This window comes from Vanacampus margaritifer, chromosome 10, assembly GCF_051991255.1.
Source record: "Vanacampus margaritifer isolate UIUO_Vmar chromosome 10, RoL_Vmar_1.0, whole genome shotgun sequence".
Classification (NCBI taxonomy): domain Eukaryota; kingdom Metazoa; phylum Chordata; class Actinopteri; order Syngnathiformes; family Syngnathidae; genus Vanacampus; species Vanacampus margaritifer.
The window spans coordinates 11,450,675-11,471,378 of NC_135441.1; the positions used below are offsets into that span (position 1 = coordinate 11,450,675).

General features: G+C 40.5%; 1 protein-coding gene across 1 annotated transcript in view; it reads left to right on the top strand.

Annotated features, from left to right (window-relative positions):
- slc36a1 (solute carrier family 36 member 1) overlaps window positions 1-19,611 on the top strand; it is a 37,049-nt gene extending 17,438 nt beyond the window's left edge. Inside the window, exon 12 of the mRNA XM_077578468.1 lies at window positions 17,985-19,611. Coding sequence (XP_077434594.1) covers window positions 17,985-18,238 — 254 coding nt within the window. The 3' untranslated portion in view covers window positions 18,239-19,611. The remainder of the gene's footprint in view (window positions 1-17,984) is intronic.
- The last annotated feature ends 1,093 nt before the right edge of the window (window positions 19,612-20,704 follow it).

Consider the following 20,704-nt stretch of genomic DNA (forward strand, 5'->3'; position numbering starts at 1 on the left):
CGTGATTTCCAAGCAGTAACAGTTCTTGCCTATAAATAGAATGTATAGTCCTCTTGTTACCATTGATTGATCGTTATGCCAGGAACTAAATGGTTGTGGCTGTGGCCATATAGACCCCTCATGACCTGATTCAGTGTGCAGGTACTGCAGCATGACTTCCACACATTCAAAGCTTATTTTTTCCACATTTAAGATTATTGACAGTAGATTAATTATGAATCAATGAATTATATGTCTGCAATCCCGCTGCTTGGCCCGCAGTCCAAATTGCTGTGGCAAAAACTTTTTAACATTTTTATTTTCTTTCATACAACTATAGTGTCACTGCTCTTTCAAAAGGGTGCCTTTTTTTATGCCTGTGTTAATTTGCACGTCAAATAGGAGCTCAAAGAAAATACTCCCCTTTCAATGCAGTATGACTCAGAATGATACCATAATTAAAGTTGTGAGCGATGAATGGGAACTGACAACCCCAATGTGGGCAGATGAAATCAGAGCTTTCAGAGTGGCGTTATTGGATTTACACACATCTGAGAATTGAGGGCGGCTGTGAATCACACGTGAGACATTTTGGTCAAGCTCTGTCAATAGTTTCATATCTTATGGGCAAACTTATTTGCCATGTGCCACACGTAATAATGAAAAGTAAAACTTTTTCTTAATTTGTCGTTAACCTATCTGTCTAGAATACGGGTTTAAAATTTGGTATTAGTCAGACAAAATAGCTTGGTGAGTTTGTCTTTGAAGCACGAGTGACGCTACACACCGAAGCGGCAGTTTGCCGGGGTTCTTGAGCATTTCATGTGGGTCAACTCTTGATAGACAGCCTTGCCAAATTTCAAAATTGACAAGTGAAGCTTACCTCTGTATCTTCAATACGTTTGGTCAAGCTATGATATAATTGTTTGTATTATTAGTTTGGTGTTGTTGTTTTTTTTTGGTGTTGAGTGGCGGCCGTGGCTCAGGGTGTAGAGACGGTCGTTCAGTAACCCGAAGGTTGGCTGTTCGAACCTCGCTCTCCCCAAGTCATTTGTCGTTGTGTCCTTGGGCAAGACACTTTACACACATTGCCTCCAGTGCTACTCACAATGGTGTATGGAAGGTACAAATGTTTGGTGGTGGTCAGAGGTGTCGTAGGCGCACACTGGCAGCCACGCTTCCGTCAGCCTGCCACAAGGCAGCTGTGGCTACTAAAGTAGTTTACCGCCACCACAGTGTGAATCTGTGAGTGCATGAATAATGTATCCATTCCATTGTAAAGCGTCTTTGAGTGTCTAGAAAAGCAATAGATCTGATGCATTATTATTGTGGTCAATCACCAAACTTCACCACCATGCTCCTCCCAAATGCAATGACGACCAAAAGGGCAGACTTCCTGTGTCTGTTATAACATGGGCCATAGAGCCTTTTTTGTGGGTTCTATGCATGATCGACATTGTTACCAAATTAATTTTGTAAGTCCATCTGGCTTCAGCGGCTGATAAAAATAAATAAATCAGTAGGTGTTACCAAAAATTATCTAAATTCACCGCCATCTTCTAGCCAAACATAAAATGGCAGACTCAAATGTTACACAGTGTGCTGTCATTCAAATTTTCTGTATTCTGATATCCACCCACCCATCCATCCATCCACTCTCTGAACGGCTTTTCCTCACTAGGGTCACGTGTGTGCTAGAGCCTATCCCAGCTGTCTTCGGTTGGTAGTTGGGGAACTGGTCGCCAGCCAATCACAGGACACACATAGAGGAACCACCATTCACACTCACAATTGCACCTATGGACAATTTAGAGTGTTCAATGAACCTACCATGCATGTTTTTGGAATGTGGGAGGAAACCGGAGTACCCGGCAAAAACCCATGCAGGCACAGGGAAAACATACAAACTCCACACAGTAATGCCAGAGCCCGTAGTCAAACACACAACCTCTGCACTGTGAGGCGGATGTGCTAACCTGTCGCCCACCGTGCCACCTGAAATCGGATAAAATTTCTAAAATAAGTCTTTTGAAAGACCCCAAAAATGACCAAAATAACCCTATGGCAGACTTTCTGTGTCTTTTTGAGACATTTTTGTGGGTCCTCCACGTCTACCAAATTTCATGTTGCTACATGAACTGGCCGGCTGAAGTTTCAAAACATTCAGTAGGAGGAACATGGGAGGCTAAATATTTGATTTAATTGGCCTAAGAATAAAAATGGCAAACAAAGCAATTTCACACTGCGTGCTTGGACCCTATTAATCTTAGTTTATTGTTGATGCTGCTCCTGTAGTAGTAGTCATTGAGCCTGTTGCTGATACACAGAAATCAATGAACATTGACTCGGTAATCAGGTGATTGTAGTGTTTCACACATTTAGCAGCGCAGTATTTCTTTTGTTTTTTCCCCCCTTTTTCTTCACAGTTTCGATCCACCATTTCAGTAACAAATAAACCTTTAGCTGTAAGCAGCTATAAAGGGCCCTTGCAGCCCGGACCTTGTTGTGGTACTTGCACATTAGGGGTCCATTGAAATGGTTTGGAAATGCCATTAATACATCCCAGGGCCCCCAAAAGACCCAACAAACATTTGACGAAAGTATTTAAAAAAAACAACACTAACTGAAAACAGCACTAGACTGTTGTACTTGCATACAGGAATAAAATTAACATTAACCCCTACAACATACAATTTCAACACGCTTGGACAAAAAGCAGTGTTACTAGGTTTGTTGAGGCCCCCGAAAAGGTAATTAACTAGTTAAAATAAAGGTCATAAACAATGTTTCCTGTAATTTGTCATGCGTCTGAGCATTCACGCAAACTTTCCGAGTGTTCCTTAGACCACGGTGAGCAACATCAGACATGCACACTGCCGCCAAACCAGTATCACTCCTGTCCAAAACTCGAGATAATAACATGATACGTAATGTATGTCACAAGAAAAAAATCTAACCACCTGTATATCAACATAGAGGATTTAATTGGATTATAGATTTGTACCGAATGACCCAAGTTAAGAATCGGTTTAAGTCTACTTGTGGTAGTTGTATTAAAGCAAGGTTATATTAGCTCCAGGAACATATTTGTCGAGACACCATGATAGCCAGTGCTCGCAGCCATACCTGCCTGCAAGGAGCGAAGCCATGACATCACCACGTTGAAAGCCGTCTTGGCTCAGCCATCTCCAGCAGTTCAATGCGGCATTTTTTTTGTGACAAATTTGAGTAATTCTCGCAACTCTCGAGTCAATACTGACGGAAGGTCCATCAATCCATCCCTGATGACGCCCGTTTCCTGACAGATGTGACACAACAGACGAGATGCTTTATGCGCATGTAAGTAATCTCCCGCCATATCCGAGTCAAGATGACTGATTTACATCCATAGGAAAGCGATCTAGCATGTCACGCAATAGTAAATAATGGATGTGAGTGTCGGTCTGTCAATGTGGTGATGTCACATCCGCCCCAACATGGTAATGAGCAATAAAATTAACCAGCAGAATTACTCTGGCAAATACAAGACTAAACACAAATATAGGAACACCGGATATTTATCAAATATCTTCCAAAATATTGAAATGGGTAACTGGAGGTACACTTTAAAACTTAAGGGTTTTATGCCACTTTGTCATGAATTTGCCCAAATTGACTCATCCAGAAGTCAATGTAAGTAAGTGGGAATTTTGTAATGATCATGTGACCAGCCGGCTCTGGCAAAAGGGTCCTCATCATTTCCTTTAAAAGGATATATAATACATGGACGTACCTAAAAAATTGACAAAGTTACAGCAAATTCATTGTTGGAAGGTTGAAATCCATAGTTTTGAGTTAAGCGGGTTTAAAGTTTTGGTACTTGCGTTTAATGCGTCTTTCAAATGCCCATAGATATATTAACCAGAAAATTTCAGGAACTGTTAAATATCAGTGGAAAAGTCAATTTTAATTGCAGGTAAGGTCATCGTCCGAGATTTGAACCCTTTAAAACTTTAGGAAGTTTGACCTCTCAACAGATAAAATCATGTAACCTCAACTTTGAAGATCACATTCAGCTTACAATTCATCTTCTTAGGCATCAGCCAAAGTTTGGTTATTCTATTGTTAATCCTTGTGGTATTTTCTTGCTTAAATGTGGTCATATTACCACAGTGGGAAATTTGATCTAATAAGTTTGTCAATTGAAAGATATTTGTCATTTGGTGTGGCCTGTGACAAGTACTTTATTGATAACTTATCATGGATGTTATATCTCAAATGTTTTTGGTCACATAAAGAAAATGAAAATGTTATGATGGTTCAACCATTAAAAAAAAAAGATGCATTGTATTCATTTGCTTGTATTCATGAGCAGTGTGCAATTGCAATTGCGTTGTTTTGTTTAGGCCCAATAAAAACATTTGTGTTCATAAGCTGGGCACGCATGTTTTTATGTCGCTAATTATTTAAGGGCCCTTTCCAATAATTATCTGCATTCATTACATATAAAGCTATTAAATCACACATTTCTTCTGTAGGCATTTTATGGCGATACACAACACATTCCTGAAAGTATTACTCCCGAATCCCATTGGAGACAATTACCACCAAGACTTGATTTAAAGGTCACTATTCGTAGTACAAAAAAATCTGCATGTGATTTCAGCTGAGACATTTGTGTAAAATAATGGCATGTTCTGCCATCTACAGCCAACACTTATAATCATCCAGCCCTGAAAGTGAATGACTTTAGACACTTTTTGCTCTGGCGTGGAGCTGCTATTGAAAGAGTGGCGCTAACTTCCCCTACTTCATTTCTAATGACAATAACTAATACATTTCAAGGGACACAATGACACTGAGTAATAATGCAGAGGAGTGGAATAAAATATGTCCTTACAATACACAATTAAAAACAATTAGGGATAATGGACTTTCGGGTGAAATTACAGGATAAACCTAAAAGGTACTGTTGCGTCAAACACCAATATCATCCCATCATCCCCTTGAGCACGTTCAGCATGCTCCTCCCAACCCGCAGAGGGCAAGCACACACAGACACAACTAGTGGAACCTAGTGGCATCCAGAGCTGTGCACACAGACCTTGTCAGTGATCAGTCAACTGAAGGGTTCTTGTTGGCCTACCAACGATTCATAGCATTAAGAGGCCATCCAAGGAAACTGTGGAAAATTAGGCTACCAAACACCGCACAGAATGGAGCTGGAAAATCCATCACGCAGACTCCCCTCACAGGAACAGAGCTGCCGAAGCTGCTGTCCTCACCATAAAGCGCGCGTTGCAGAATCTGGGAGGTAATGCAGTCTTCACATGGGGTGAATTTCAAACCTTCCTTTATATGGCCGCTAACCTTACCAATAAAAGGTAGATTAATGCCAGATTTCAGAGCCGGGAGGACTGTGTAAATTACATCAGCCCAAATTCACTTTTGCTTGGAAGAACTGGATCTAGTGGAGATCCAGGCACCTTTGATTTTGAAGGCTACTCTTACAAGAGGTTAAGAGCTATCCAAACAGAAGTTGACCGGTTTTGGAGGAAATGGAGCCAATTAGCTGGGCCAAACTTGTTCATCAGGGCCAAATGGCACACTGCACACAAAAATGTGGCTATCAGAGATGTTATCTGGCTGGCTGACCAAAACGCCCCGAGAGGACAGTTCAAGCTTGCCAGAGTTGTTGACGTCAACACTGACCAGAAGGGAATTGTAAGGGATGTGTACGTCAGAACGTTTCCCAGCTACCCAGTCTCAACTGTGCAGTCCATCCAAAAGATGAAAAAGTCATCAACCAAGATACCCGCAACAGTTCTTCACAGGGATGTCAGACGAATAGTTGTCCTTCTTCCAGTTGAGAGCAGCACCCAGTTTAGAATTGATTGATTGAAGAACTGAATCAAGCACATAAGAACTAGAGTGACCTCCTTGGGTTGAAGAACCAGGAGGTGTCAAACACCAATATCCCATTAAGCACATTCAGCATGCCCTCCCAACCTGCAGAGGGCGAGCACACACAGACACAAATAGTGGAACCTAGAAACAGGAAGTGCTATAAGAAGGACCGCATTCACCTGCGCACCCCTGGAAAGCACATTCCCACCTGTTCCAAACTGTTCCAATTTACCCTATTCAACTGTTCCACCATTCCATCTTCAAGAAAATAAATAATCAAAGAACACAAAGAATCGAGTTGTCCTTTGCGCTCAACAATTCATCAGACAGTTTTTCAAGTTTGAGCAGAGTTGTGGTGAAGTAACACACATAACTTAATGATAACCTTTACAGGTGAAATAAATTTGACCTTTTCCACACTTAAAATGGTCTGCAACTAACAATTATTTTAATCACAGATTAATCTGTTGATTATCTTTTTCAAGTAATTGGTGAATTTTATAAATACAAAATAAAATAAATGAATACATATCCATTCCGTTATTGAGAAAAAACAAGAATGTATTTCAAATTGACAGGGCAGCGAAAAAATGCTCCAACTCTTTTACAGAGGTGGACTGTGCGCGGCGCATCAGCTGCCGCAGAGAAGGCGGAAGCCACTGTGTGATGCGGGTCAGGTTAAGTCCTTCCCGTTTAAACAAACAAACAAACATCCGAGTCTGGATGTGTACTTCGCCGGCTTCCTTGATCTCCCATATTAACGGTATTCACGCTCGGTGCATTTTAACAATAGAGACGGAGCGCTAATCCATTTTATCCCTACATGTGGAAATATAAATGCTGTTAGTTGCTGTTGTCAAACACGATATGTATGGCCGGTTGGGTCATAACCATCAAGCAATTGCAAGCTTAAAATATGGAAAAAATGTATCGTGTGTGTGAAGCGAAAGCGGGCTGATCGCTCATTTCACTTGTGCCATGTCACAGGCAGATGCTTTTAATTGGATAGTTGTCTTATTGTTTGTAATATACGCAACCTTTGTGGTTCATCTATAAAACGTGGGTCATAAGTACTGTAAACACTGATGTCACTCGTGGTCCGCGTGAGACATGAGGTGCATTCAAAGACCAGTTACACAGTAGGGCATTTCAAATTCAAACATAAAACAAATAATCCATGGTTTTCTGGTTTCATATTCGCTGGTAAAAGAAAAGTGAACAGTAAAAGTCCAAATAGAATGAAAATGTGCATTCATTCTCTCTCCAACCGGCACAAGACCAATGTGCTTTAATATGTGAGGAGACTGAGCTGTGATGAACAGTAAACACTTGAAATGGCATCACAAGATGATGCATAAGAATTTTGAAGAAACATTTACTCAAAATTCAGAGGGAAAAACAATGAAAATAGATGCGCTAAGTTTGTCATATCAAGCTGCAAACAGGATTCTTGCTTCATCTATGACAGAGAACAAAAAAACAAAGCAAGAGTGCTCATTTATAGTGGCATGAATTTTGGACGAGCAGAAGCCATTGTGAGATGCAGAAATAAAAGATTCATAACTCAAGTGACACGTTTGAAGGCAAATAAAAATAGGAAATAAGTTTTTAAAAACACAAATAAGAGCATATTTGGGTTTCTGCATGTGTTAATATGGCCTTTTAAAAACCTGAAGACTTCCAATATTCGGATTTTAAAAGGGTTTTGACTGCATGTAAACATATACTCACTGATAATCATTCTTGTTTGCTCAATTTGCATCTCTCTGTCTAGCAATTTAAAAAATAACCTTTTAATTATTCTAAAGGGAGGTTTTTGTTCAGAGCGCTACACAACTCTACAAAAGTGGTTGCTTACTGAATGCGTAGTCTACCTTCTTTGGATAAACAGCCATTATGGGAATGGTTGTGAGCGAGTCAAGGGCAAAACCGCGGCACGAATGAGGGTCTCAGCAGAATCCCCGTGCCCCAGCTTCGGCTGCGCTCGCCTCGGGACTTTCCTTCATTAAGCCGTGATTGGACCCTATAGCAACTCACGCGGACAGCGTTACGCACATGCATGTTGATAAGCCAATAAAAGGGAATAAATCCATACATGCACCACTTCACGTCCGTGGGTCATTCCGCAGGCAGCCCGTGATTTAATTAGCAATGTTGTGCATTGAATGCAGAATTCAGAAGACAAGCACCGGGTTGGGATGAGGGTGGCCAGGGGAACGAGACGAGAAGGGCCGTGCCGAAATGCTTTTGCACAAGGGTACAAAGTGAGACTGAAGCGGGGAATCGTTTTCTGGACGTAGGCATAGCGAATGCCTCAGAGGATTTCGTTCTTTGAGCTGATCAGGTAGTGCTTCCTGGTTCCCGGCCGTTCCCCAGGGAGACACTTTGGTGTTTTTGCTGCTGCGGTTGTCAAACAGGGTTTGCCTACTTGCCTGCTTTTCTAATCTGGAATGAGAAAACGTATCACACAGACAATATGAATCCAAAATCCGTATTCAGTTATCTTCTCAATATACAATGTTTTAAGATGATTTAAAGAGAAGAATTAAAGCTCCAGTGGAGGAGCCATTTGGACTGTGAAGCACCACCACCTCTTCCCTGAATTCACTTGGTAGGCTTCTGGTTAGCCGTTAGCACCGAGCAAGGTTGCTATATTTCTTAAAAGGGTCTGCATGGGCACACGAAGTCCCTTGCCCCATCAGCCCATATTTCATTGGCTTAGCCTGCTAGCTTGTTAACATCATCTTCTGTGTTATTTCTGGCTTGTTTGAAGGAAAGCGGCGTCACTAATGACAATGTGCATCCGTATAAAACTTAAAGGGGAAGTCAACTTTAACATTTCTTGACACTAATATGTTATATGTGACCTCACTAGTCTAAACACGACATTCTGATTAATATTACATTTGTGGAACATGAGTTATGAAGCGAAATCCAGACGTTTTTATCCATCTCAGGGAGCGGCTATTTTGCCACTTGCTGTCGACTGAAGATGACATCACATTTGCTCAGAGCTCAGGCAACGGCCAATCACAGCTCACCTGTTTTCTGAAGCTGAGCTGTGATTGGTAGTTGCCTGAGCCCACTGTGATATGGTTTTCACTTGACAGCAAGTGACCAAATGGCCACCTTCTGATATTGACAAAAACGGCTGGATTTTGCTACTTAACTCATATTCAACTAACGCAATATTAGCCAGAATATCGTATTCAGGCTAGTGGGGCTGCATTGAACATATTATTGTCAAGAATTATTTTTTGGTGGTTGACGTCCCTTTTGACAAAATGAAGGCATACAACGTTGTGCAAATATTGTTGAGTACATGAATGGGAAACTTTTGTGGATTGTTCTCACTGGATATAATACACCATTTCGAGGTGCACTGTTGTCCGCTGGTTTCATTGGTGTTTCTTCTCCAGAGAGGCTCGCATGCACTCTTGTGTCGTTGACGCCAACCAGAAAGGACGGGAGAGCGTTTTGCGAGCTTTCAGTGCAAAGGTGGCATGCTGCAGGTGATCCTCGTGCCGCCGCTCGATGGGCCTGTCACATTCTTAGCCTTTCCCTTTTGGGATGTTTGTTCACCTTTTAATACTACCAGCTGGTTCACCTCCTGCTGCTGGTTTGCTTTTCCAAGCAAGGTAAGCCTTCGTAGCGTTCCTAAACAAACAACATGCAATCAGGAGAGTCACACTCCCCCACGCTGTGCTCTCGTCTTTAACCAGACACATTCAAGAGTTTTGATCGTCCCTTTAGGAACGCTACGGAGGCTTACCTTGCTTTCTTTATAGCCACCATTCTACGTCACTACACACGGAATGCCTTGCGACGTAAATAACAATGGCGGCGTACATCCAAATAAAGTTTCTACAAAATGTACTAAACTGGAAATGATTTTTGAAAAATGAATCTCAGTTATGTTACTAACAACCAAATAAATAATATAGAGCAAACTTGTTTGACAGTCGGGGTTCCTTTTAAAGATAAAATTGTATGAGATGATTTCTCATTTTGTTGGTGCAGGAAAGGCAGACAGGCTATTCTAGAAGTATCATTTGATGTACACAAAGGGTGTACCAATCATAATTTTCTTGCTGATCACGATCCCCGATCTTTAAAATTGTCTGGACTGCTGATCCAAATATTTGTTTTCATAACAAACTGCATACACCTTCAATGTTATCATCTTGGTTTATTGCAAAACAGTGCACAGTACTTTTTAATTGCACATGAAATAGTTCTAGCAGTCAGTGTTAGCAATTTTTTTTCCAAAAAGCGACTAGTGACAGAAAGACTGCACAAGCAAAATAATTATCACATTATTTTCCGTATAACGGGAGCCCGTGGAAGGCAGTCATGTTGAACTTTTCCAAAGACATGGTTCCCAATGCCATTAACACTTTGCAACATCAGGAAGGTTGGAAACGTTTGACCCGTGGTATGTGCTTTCAAGTTGCAAATATTCAATATAAAAAACTACACGAATGCAGGTAGATGAGACGACAATAAAGATTAGGGTGGGAATCTTGGCTTATCCCGTCGATTTTGAGAGAGACATATGCCGACACGTTGGAAGTTTAGACACCTGACACTCAGGGTATGTACCGTATTTTCACGACTATAAGGTGCACTTTAAAGCCTTAAATGTTCTCAAAAATCGACGGTGCGCCTAATAGTGAGGTGCGCCTTGTGTGTGGACCAAGGTCCAAAATCTGACTGACTGTGTGGGAGGACTTCTTGTGACACATTGCTTAGATACAAGAAAGTATTCATAATCTGAAGTTGCTACTATAGTTAATTAAGGAGTTCTTTGCTTTAATAACAGAATTACTAATCCACTCAGAAAACACAAATGATTCGGCAGAAATTAAATCTATAGACAACACATTTTTTAGTAAACACACAAATATATCAGTCACAGCCTAACCTATTAATGAAATGGAATTAAAATGCAAATATTAGATAAAAATAAAACATGCAACCTAACAAACTAAAATATAAAGGTAATGAAAAAGGTGGATGGGGGAAAAAAATGGAAGCGTTTTGACCTGTCAATCCTTATATATTTGGATCAAAGCGTTGCGCCAGTGGTATGGTCAGATTGCTATGAATGGCACACTTACGGACTGGTTCAGGTGCTCGGGAAAGAAGGACTCGGAGAGCGTCGATCCTCAGTTGAAGAAAACTCCGTTGCAGGGGAGGGCGGTCGGCGCGCACTCCTGGAATGCTGCACCGGATTCTCTGGCTGATGGTGATGGACGCAAGGCTGAGAGGCCGCGGCAGGTCCCTGTTTGGTGGTGATGTGCGTGCGCGGCGTGGAGGCCGCGGCAGGTCCTCGGATGGCACAAGTCCCGGTTGGTGGTGAAGAGCAAGCGCGGCTGAGAGGCCGCAACAAAGTCTGAGGCGCGTGAAGTCCAGTTCAGTTGGTTTGGGTGCTGCAGGGCGTTGCTGGCTCACGGCTGGAGTAGAAGTCCGTGTGTCGCTGGCGCACAGCGGCTTGGTGCGTAACAGCCGTCGTGGAACCGGGTCAGCGGGACGCTGCGTGATTCAGAGAGCAGGCGGTAGGTGGATCGGTTCTTGGCAGGAACTGACACGCGTGTGGTTGAGTTCTTGCGTGAGCACGCTTTGGGGCACACGGTGTCCGGGGCTCAAAGAAGAAAGCCACGTGGTTGCTCTCAGCGTGTTCGGTGACCATGTCTCTCGTGATGGTCAGGAGGAGTTCATGGGGCAAGAAGCGGGGACAAAGAGCTTAGGTAAAAAGCAGAGGAGGAAGTTCCTCTGCGCGTTGGCTTTATGCTTGCATAAACCAAAGTGGTCAAGCAGTCACCGCCTTTTCCGTGCGTTTGAAGCAGACTTGGTGGAATGAAGCCAAGCTTTTGGGATAGCATTTGAGAATTTTTATCAGAAGTAGTTCTCTGAAATAAAATTGAAGGACGGTGGCTGACTTTTTCAGACCTCTGAGGAGGAAGATGAGATTGGTGGAAAATATCGATTTATATTTAAGGGATCGGCCGATCACCGATCTCCCAAAACTAAGGAAATCGGGGCCGATAAATCGTCCGGCCGATCGATCGGTGCACCCCTAGTACAAAGATAAATAACAGAAGTCACTCGATGTCCGTCAAGTACATATAGAGTCCGTTCATGTCCCGAATTAGGTAGACTTTCGATTAATTACGAGCGGCAGGATTCTGGAGGATAATACCGATAGTGACCGCTGGAGGGCACTGTAGTACCGTATAACTTCCGAGGGGCGGTCTTTCCAAAAAACACATAGCTGATCCCTGTAGATAGACCAGACTATAAAAGTGGTCTGGGGACTGATAAGAAGTCCTATCGCTAGTCTGCTTGCTGAACAGGCTTTTAGATCTCGGTAGGCGCTGAGGCATGTGTTTCCTGTGGGTTGTAAAAATGAAATTCTGTCCCTTGCTGGAGGGAAGTTCAAAGAGTTTTTCCTTTTTGAACTGTCTCTGGTTGGTTTGAGGAAACACAGGGTTAGTCCATCAAGGTACGTGCACACATTCCTCCGGGGGGAAATGTTTAAAAAGCCACAACAAAAAAAAGAGGAGACAAAAGATGAGGGTGACGGGCAATATTCGTTACAATCGTGAATGCTTGGACGAACGGCATAATTTCCGAGGACACGACAACAAGACTGACTTTGATAATGAGACGGAGCCTGGCGTGTTTGATGGAGAACTTGTCCAGTTGTTTGTTTTGTATACAGAAGATCATGAGGACAATGAAGGATTTGTGGATTAGGATTGCTCAAAAGCAACGCGAGTACATTGTTATATACTTTAAGTACAACTGCATTTGTTTTGGCATAATAGCATGCTACCATATGTTTTGAGCTAGCGTATGTTTAACCATGCCTTTGCCCAATTTTTGAACATTTACAGGGGGTATATACTCTTGCTCATTTCTCCTACACGTTTGATCCAATTGACTTCAATCTTGGCCTGGACCATGTCAAGACCTGGGCCATCAAACGGGGAAAAATCTTGAGTTTTCTAAATACTGTATGACGGGGGCGGGGCATCATATTTTGTGCTTCATATTTCCTTTGCTATGAAAGACAAAATACGTAATAACTCCCCCGGTACATGCTCCAAAAAATCCCAAACTTCTCTTGTATGTTTATAGTCACGACCTGAAGGTATCTCTATGACAGTAGTCAGTTATAAATATAGCGCCACCTAGCCCTTGGGTCGCCAATTTTTTTTTTACGACACCTAAGGTATTTTCTCCCAAATTTGGATACTCTTCTGTAAGTGTGATAACTGTCATTTATGAATTTTTTTTTTACTTTCCACCACTCAAAATGTTCAGTGACCTCAGAACAATCCAAACATATGTACTTTTATTTATCTCTTTATGATGCCCTCTCTGGACAATAAAAGCAATATCGTGCTATGAGTAAAACTATGATGTGTATACACACGCACACACACACACACACACACACACACACACACACACACACATCATATTTTATATATGTATGTGTATGTATGTGTGTATATATATATATATATATATATATATATATATATATATATATATATATATATATATACACACACACACATCACACAAATGGCAAAAACAAATCCATATGTAAAGGTTTATTATGCCATTTTCATCTAAATTCTGCTTCCACTGTGCCACTACACCAACGTGCCAGTACCCCAAAGTGGCCTGGGCCCTTTATATCTGCTTGCAGCTCTTGTTTTGTTTTGTTTTTTGTCACGCCAATCTTCATATGCATAAGTGATGCGGCATCATTTTTTGCAAATGATTTTGCAGACCCCTAGTTACAGGGCCTCCGTTTGAGAACTACTGCACCACGATAAAGGTCAGTATTCATATAGTTTTCCTCATAATCTGTTGTAAAAAAAATTCCCATCGTTCTCCTGGGAATCTTGATTATGCTTTCCCATTTTTCGCATTGAGGCAGACGTCAATCATTTCAAAATCATCATTTCAGGACACATTTGTATGGATTTATTCATGCAACGCGGGCTAAACAAGCAGCAAAACATCTTTTTTGTCATACTTCACACTCACAGCCCTACAATTTTTGGCAATCATGTATTTCAAGCGCGCTGTTTACATGGCAAGGTAAACTATCCCTCCTGCTTTTTCTTAGTCTCGCACAAATATCCACTGCTCATATTATACTGTACAACCATGACCCCTCAAAATAAATAAATAAACCAACTAAATGGCAATGGGGTCTGACAATGTCTGTTATTTACAATCTGTGAGTTGCATTTTATTCTCCCACTAAAAGTGTCATACAAGCTGCTGAACTGTGTTCGTTAACTCCGCGTTTAATCGTCCCCCAATCGTCCCCTCGTACCGACCCTTTCATAAATCCAGTTGGGCTTAGTTATGCTGATAAAATCTTTCACACGTCCCAGTATACTTGTGATTTGTTAGTGCTTATGGAGAAAGTCATCTTGTTGGTTTTAATATTCCGGAGAAGTGAAACCTTCATGTTTGCACAGGATTTTTTTTCTTGCATTTCTCAGAAATAAATGTGCTTGTAAAGGCACAAAAATAAGGTCCCTTAAGTGTTACTCAATAACCACAAAGCTAATGGCACTTACTTTCATGCTAGGTTCAAAGAGCTGGTTTACCTTATTCATCAAAATCACTCACAAAAACATTTGTGGGAAGTTGAGCAGCATAACTTCATTGCCTGTCAATACAACTTGGCAATAAGATTGCAATATATGAAAACACAACTTAAAAAAAGCTCTTTAAATAAAACTAGTGTAAAAGTGTTGAGTCCTTTCTGACTTAATAGGCACACTGTTCCTGTTAATGTTCCTGTTAATACTCTCACCCACTGTAATGTTCCTGACAGAAGTTGAAAAATATGAAAATTCTGATAAATTGTTCAGAAATGTCCATAGATTGGCTGCTCTGCTTTCATGATGTACAAAAAAGGATATGGAATATGTATATATCACCTTAGCCATAAAATGAAGGATACATGTGCTAAGCTGCAACAATGGGTGAGTTTCCAGGCATGTTGAGGCCCCCAAAAATGTAATTCACTCGTAATAAATGTAATAATAATAATGCTGACAAAAAAATGCAGTGGTTAAATCATGATTGTCCTGACTAAAACTAGACTAAAATGTTGACAGTTTTTGTTGACGAAAATTAGATGAATAAAATAAAATAAAGACTTAAGTGCTAGATTTATAGTCGATTAAAAATTGACTAAATAAAAACGGGATGAGGGTTGACTTGGCTATGAAAAAAACTAACAAGCGTGATTGAAACTGGACTAAAACTGAGACTCAGCTTAAAACTGGCGGATAAAATTAACACTACTCTGAAAGTAGTTTCACCAATCGGTATGAAACAAGAAGCTATTATAGTTTGAAGCAGCCATTGTAGGGTCATTGGCCATTTATTTATTTATTTGAAATAAAATAAATAAATAAAAAAGTAGTCCCTGACACCAATTTCATTAATCACCAAGAAATTCTTTGAACATGGCTATGAGGACTTGCTGCATAAAAACTTAAGAGCCCTTGCCTAACATTTCAAAAGGAAGTTGACCTTTTTTTCTTTTCTTCCAAATTTCATTGTTGTTTATGCAAATTCAGAAAATTTGCCCATGCCCATTAACTGAAAGTGAAAATTAAAAAATCAGTCCTTCCCACCCGGTTCACTGATCATTACAAAACTAAGCACAAAATGTTTTCAGGAGCCATGTCAGAAATTTTGATTTGAAGCAGCCATTTCAGGCCATTTTTAGGATGCATGTTTTGATTTACTAAAATTTGCTAAAATGAGCCCCAAATAGAAACAGATTTCCTAGACCGAGGTGGATGGGCGTAAAGCTTTTTTTTTTCTTTCTACACCATTTAATGTAGGCACAGCATGGTGTCAAAGTTTGTTGACTTTGAAGATTGTCCATTGCAAAGGTGTGACTTCCCATTTGTCTCTTCTTTCAGATTTCATTTCATTTATAATTGTTTCATCTTGTGTTACGTCTCCAGTGTTTTATCAGTAACAAATGTGACGGCCGCAAAATAAATTCCCAACTCCCGGGATTCAATCAAGGGTCTCTCGAGTGCTGGGAGCTTCCTGGCCGTCGAGCCAATCACGGTCAATTGAATTCAAAAGGTTTAGAATGAAATCAGCAAGCACGGCAGCACAATTTGATTCTACTGTTCCTTGAACGAACTGATTGAATAAATCCTCTTGAACGTCTTCGGTAGAAAGTCACTTACCTAAACCATTTTGATACCTTTAAAAAGCATTCAGCACTGAGAAAGGAATTATTTGAGTCTTGACTTGTATGAAAGAAGTACCAGTTGGTATTAGTAGAAGCTTGTTCAGTCGTGTCGATTCACTTGAACGTGGTTTCAGGACAAAGTTGTGTTGTTGACGTCGGTAACAAAAGTTTGTGACTGGCCGACACGTGTTCTGCAAGATGAGTCAAGTCAGCCATTTACGCTGCGGCACACTGCATCAGCATTGTGGACCTATTTTTGTATCAGTTATGTTAGCTTTAGCTAGCACAATCACAGCACACCTCTGTTTTACGTTCTAATTAGCCATAGCATTAGCTTCTACTAAAATGACAACAGTGCACCTCCATTTTACATATACACTATTTTTTTTATTTTTTTTTATTTTTACAAATATCATTAGCATTGGCTTTAACCTACTAATGCAACTACAATACATAAACCATAAGCTTTAAGGCAGCAAGCATAACCTATTTTATCTACATTTGTACTACTTTAGCATCAGCTTTAGCCAGCTATCACAACCAGGGAGAACCTGCAAGATGACGCCTGCAGACGAGGTTGAATGTCCTTCCGTAACGTCATTCATCCATTAGACTTGCATCATTAGCCATTAGCGTTAAGTGGTCTCCTTCCCTGAGATGCCAGCAGCAGGACGTGAGAAAATCGTTGATTTTTCTTCTTTTGTTTCTATACCATGAAAGTCGTTGCGTGGACAAATGGTGCCATTTTCGCCTCCAGGGAGACGCCGACTGAACCTTTTAACCACACTCATACACTTTGACTTAAAAGCTGGGCTTCATCTCCTGAGGTAGGCCCGGCCCTCAGTTCCCCAGCTCCCTCTTCTCCCGCCTGGATTGACGTGCAGGAAAGTCTTAAATGTTTGTTCAAGAGCGTCCTTCCACAGCTGAGTGAGGCCTTTGCTTGCTGTCACATGAAAGTCGACCTTGGCGTTGGCTTTTGGATTAATTTGGCAGCAGTTTGCCATTGATTGCGTTGCTTTGCTTTTGTCAGACCCTGGTAATGGTCGCTTGTTTGTATGCGCCTGTCGAAGAGGGCAAATGACTTTTTCCTTCACACATGCAATAAGAACACACAGCTTGTTTTGTTCGGTCAACTGACTACTTAAGGCGCTAAATAAGGTTTTTTTGGGGGGCAGTTTTGCAAATCAATGACTTCGTTTGAGGAGCAACTTTGTAATTTTAATGCTGGTTAAAGCAAGAATTTTCTTAAAGTGCTCAAGTTTCGTGCAGGCATTGTTGAACTCGAGTCACTAGTAAGTCATTCACTCCCAGCCATTTTCACAGACCCTTTCGCTCCCGGCTATTTTACTGAATTTTGATTGATTTTGCAAGGCCGGCAGAATATTATGTTCTATTGCTATAAAAACATGCAACCTACCAAAAGAAAGATTATAGTCTCCTTTCATCAGGAAAAAAGTGCATTTGTATCTGTTTCCATTTTGCAGCAATTAAGCATTAGAATATAGCTAAGTTTCATCATTATTCACACATCCGTTTAAGACCGTGGGGAAAGGAGCTTTTTGCAACATGGCCCTGGGTGATCTCTTATACTCTGCTGCCACCCGCTGGCCGATTTTGTAATGACTATCATTGCTTCAAGTGAGATCTTCACTTCAGAAGCTGCATCAAAGCCTTCTGTATGCCCTATTATAAAAAACAAACACAAAAAAACGTCTAAATACGTTTTTGGGAGTGAATGAGTTGATTGATTCCAGTCTTTAGAGCCCCAATTCACACTATACACGTGACACACGAATAGGGCAGACACTGTTCACATCCACGTTTGTGAACGTATTCCCTGCGTTTTTGTCTTCATCAGGCGCCCTTGCCATCCTGATCCCGGAGCTGGACCTTGTCATCTCACTGGTGGGCTCGGTCAGCAGCAGCTTCCTGGCGCTCATCTTCCCACCCATCCTGCAGGTGCTCACCTTCCACGCGGAGGGTTTGTCGCCGGCGTCGCTTGCCAAAAACTTGGCCATCAGTCTGGTGGGCCTGGTGGGCTTCCTGGCAGGCACTTACGTGGCCATCGAGCAGATCGTCGCCCGCAACACGCTCAAGCGCGAGCTCCAGTAGCCATGCCGCAGAGACTTTTTATTGAGGGCGAGGTGTTTTTATTCATCGTCACTGTGCAGTGTGTGTGTTAATCCATGTCGTACGCTACTCAGTCCGTCAGGTAGGTGTTTGCTACTTTTTGTATTTTGAGTTTGTTGACGTTAAGTCAAACTACCTCAACAAGTTTTATTATGGATAGTACTGGCATGCTTGTTAGTACCTTTTACCTTTATTTACAGTTTTTACCAGCACCTGATCAACAAAATTCAAGTTGCACTTTGATTATTTTTTTTTGCCTTATGCAGTAAAAGAGCACGGGAAAAAATGGACGTAAAGATCTCAGTATTTTAATGTTAAAAAAAGGTGGGTTGTGCTTTGAATTTATTAACTGGGACCAGTTTGAAATAGTTTGAATCAGTGGCCATTTTGTTAACATGGTTTAACCAAAGATATTTTTTTTCTCCTTTTAATTACTTGTGCACATATAAAGTGAGCAGCACTAGGAATTTCATTTGACGTCAAAACTGCACTTAAACAAACATCTGCAAGTTCCAGATGTTGAAATTCAAAATGATATCACTGCCATTCAACCAAATTTAACATGTTCACTTTCAGTACACTTGTAATCTCACTTTGTTAACTTCCCCGCACTTTACTACACTGTTGACTGAGGCGTTGGGTTAAGAGGTTAAGGTTAGGGGTAAATTAAGGGATTGGGGTTAAATTTAGGGGTTAGCATTGAGGTTAAGATTTAGAACTATGTTCAGGAGTTTAGGTTATGAGTTAGATTTTTGGATAGGGTTGAGAGTAGGGGTTGATTGTCATGTTTAGTGGTTTCAAGTTTGAGTTAAGGGTTTAGAGAGAGTTTAGGTTTATTTTTAGGGTTACAGTGTTAGTGGTGAGCATTAGACTTAACTCATTCACTGCCATTGACGGCTATAAACGTCAAAAATTCATTTGAACTATTTCTATTGGTTTAACATTTTTTTCCCCACAGAGTATGAAAACCTAGAATTTTTTTATTGTACATTTAGAACAGATATAAAATTTGTGATTAATCCTGAGTTAAAAAAAAGTCTAGGTTTTCATACTCTTGTTAAAAAAAGTAGGGGGAAAAAAGTTAAAATTAATAGAAATAGTTAAAATGATGTTTTGACGTTTATAACCGTCAATGGCAGTAAATGAGTTAAAATTGGTTTTAGGGGGGTAGGTTTGAGGTTATTGGATTAATAAAAACTCAATGGCAGTCCAATTAAAGCCAACCCTGCAGCAACCATATTCTATCTGCTCTTTTCGTCCTTTTTTTTATTGTTAAATTTTCCATTTTTATCTTTTAACTAAAAACATGTTTTAATAAAAGTTTTTATTTTTAATTAAAGCTGCACATCTTTTTAGATGGTTTGTTGTAAGTGTAATTAATCACAAAGGTCTGTCATTTACAATTCATCATGTATATGTAATATATATACAGTGAAAGTGAGAACCATATGTTATGAGATGTGTGTATATATATATATATATATATAAACAAAACAAAAAAAGACAACACACCACATGCTGGATTATGGCAATGGATTTTTGGCCCGGTACACACATGAGAATTTTTTTTGAATTTTAATAGATTTTTTATTTATTTTTTGAATCTGTGACGGGCCCCACACATAAAGATTGTATATTGGGCATTTATTCCTCCGAGGGGGAGCTTTCATTTAATCACAGGTGACATCACAAACAAAGCCGAGGAGACACTTCCCGGTTGTGCGCCGATGGTTGCCGAGTGTTTCTGAAGAGGCAGAAGGGTTGTAAATTGGTGATATTGTCAAGAAAAGACATGCTCTGGAAAATATTTCCGTTTGTCTGGCGAACCCACTTTTATGCAAAAAAAAGACGATATAGGTTACCTTGAAACATATTTTGGTTTTGGTTTTTTCCTGCCATTTTGTTTTTGTCAGCCAGGACACTTCTTTGATTGGCTCCATTCCATTCATGTCACAGATAACTGAGTCAATGGCTCGATTAGTAATTGGGACAATTGTCATTATGTGTGTAACTGGCCTTAGCTGTACTGTAAATTTTATTTATTCACATTGTGACCATAAATCACATAAAAGTGTAATTGATCTGTGTTAACTGTTGAACTGCACATGTTTTAGTCATTTATTTTGGCGGACAAATGCAGTGTTTGTGCATTTCCATTTCCATTCATATACTTCCCTGCCAACAATAAAAGACATTGAAGACAAAACATAATTGTTTTACTTTTTAAAGAATTGCTAACAATTTAAATTCACACAAACAATTCTATATGTGGGAAAATGCCTCAAAACCATACAAAACACGTTCAAAGCCGTGAAAACGTTTTTCATCGTTCTTTTTGTCTCTTGTCTTCGATCAACGTGTCTTGGCAACTGAGAACAAGTTCTCATTTACAATGCATGAGTGTTTTGAATTCAACATGCACATTCTGACGGCTTCAGATATACGACA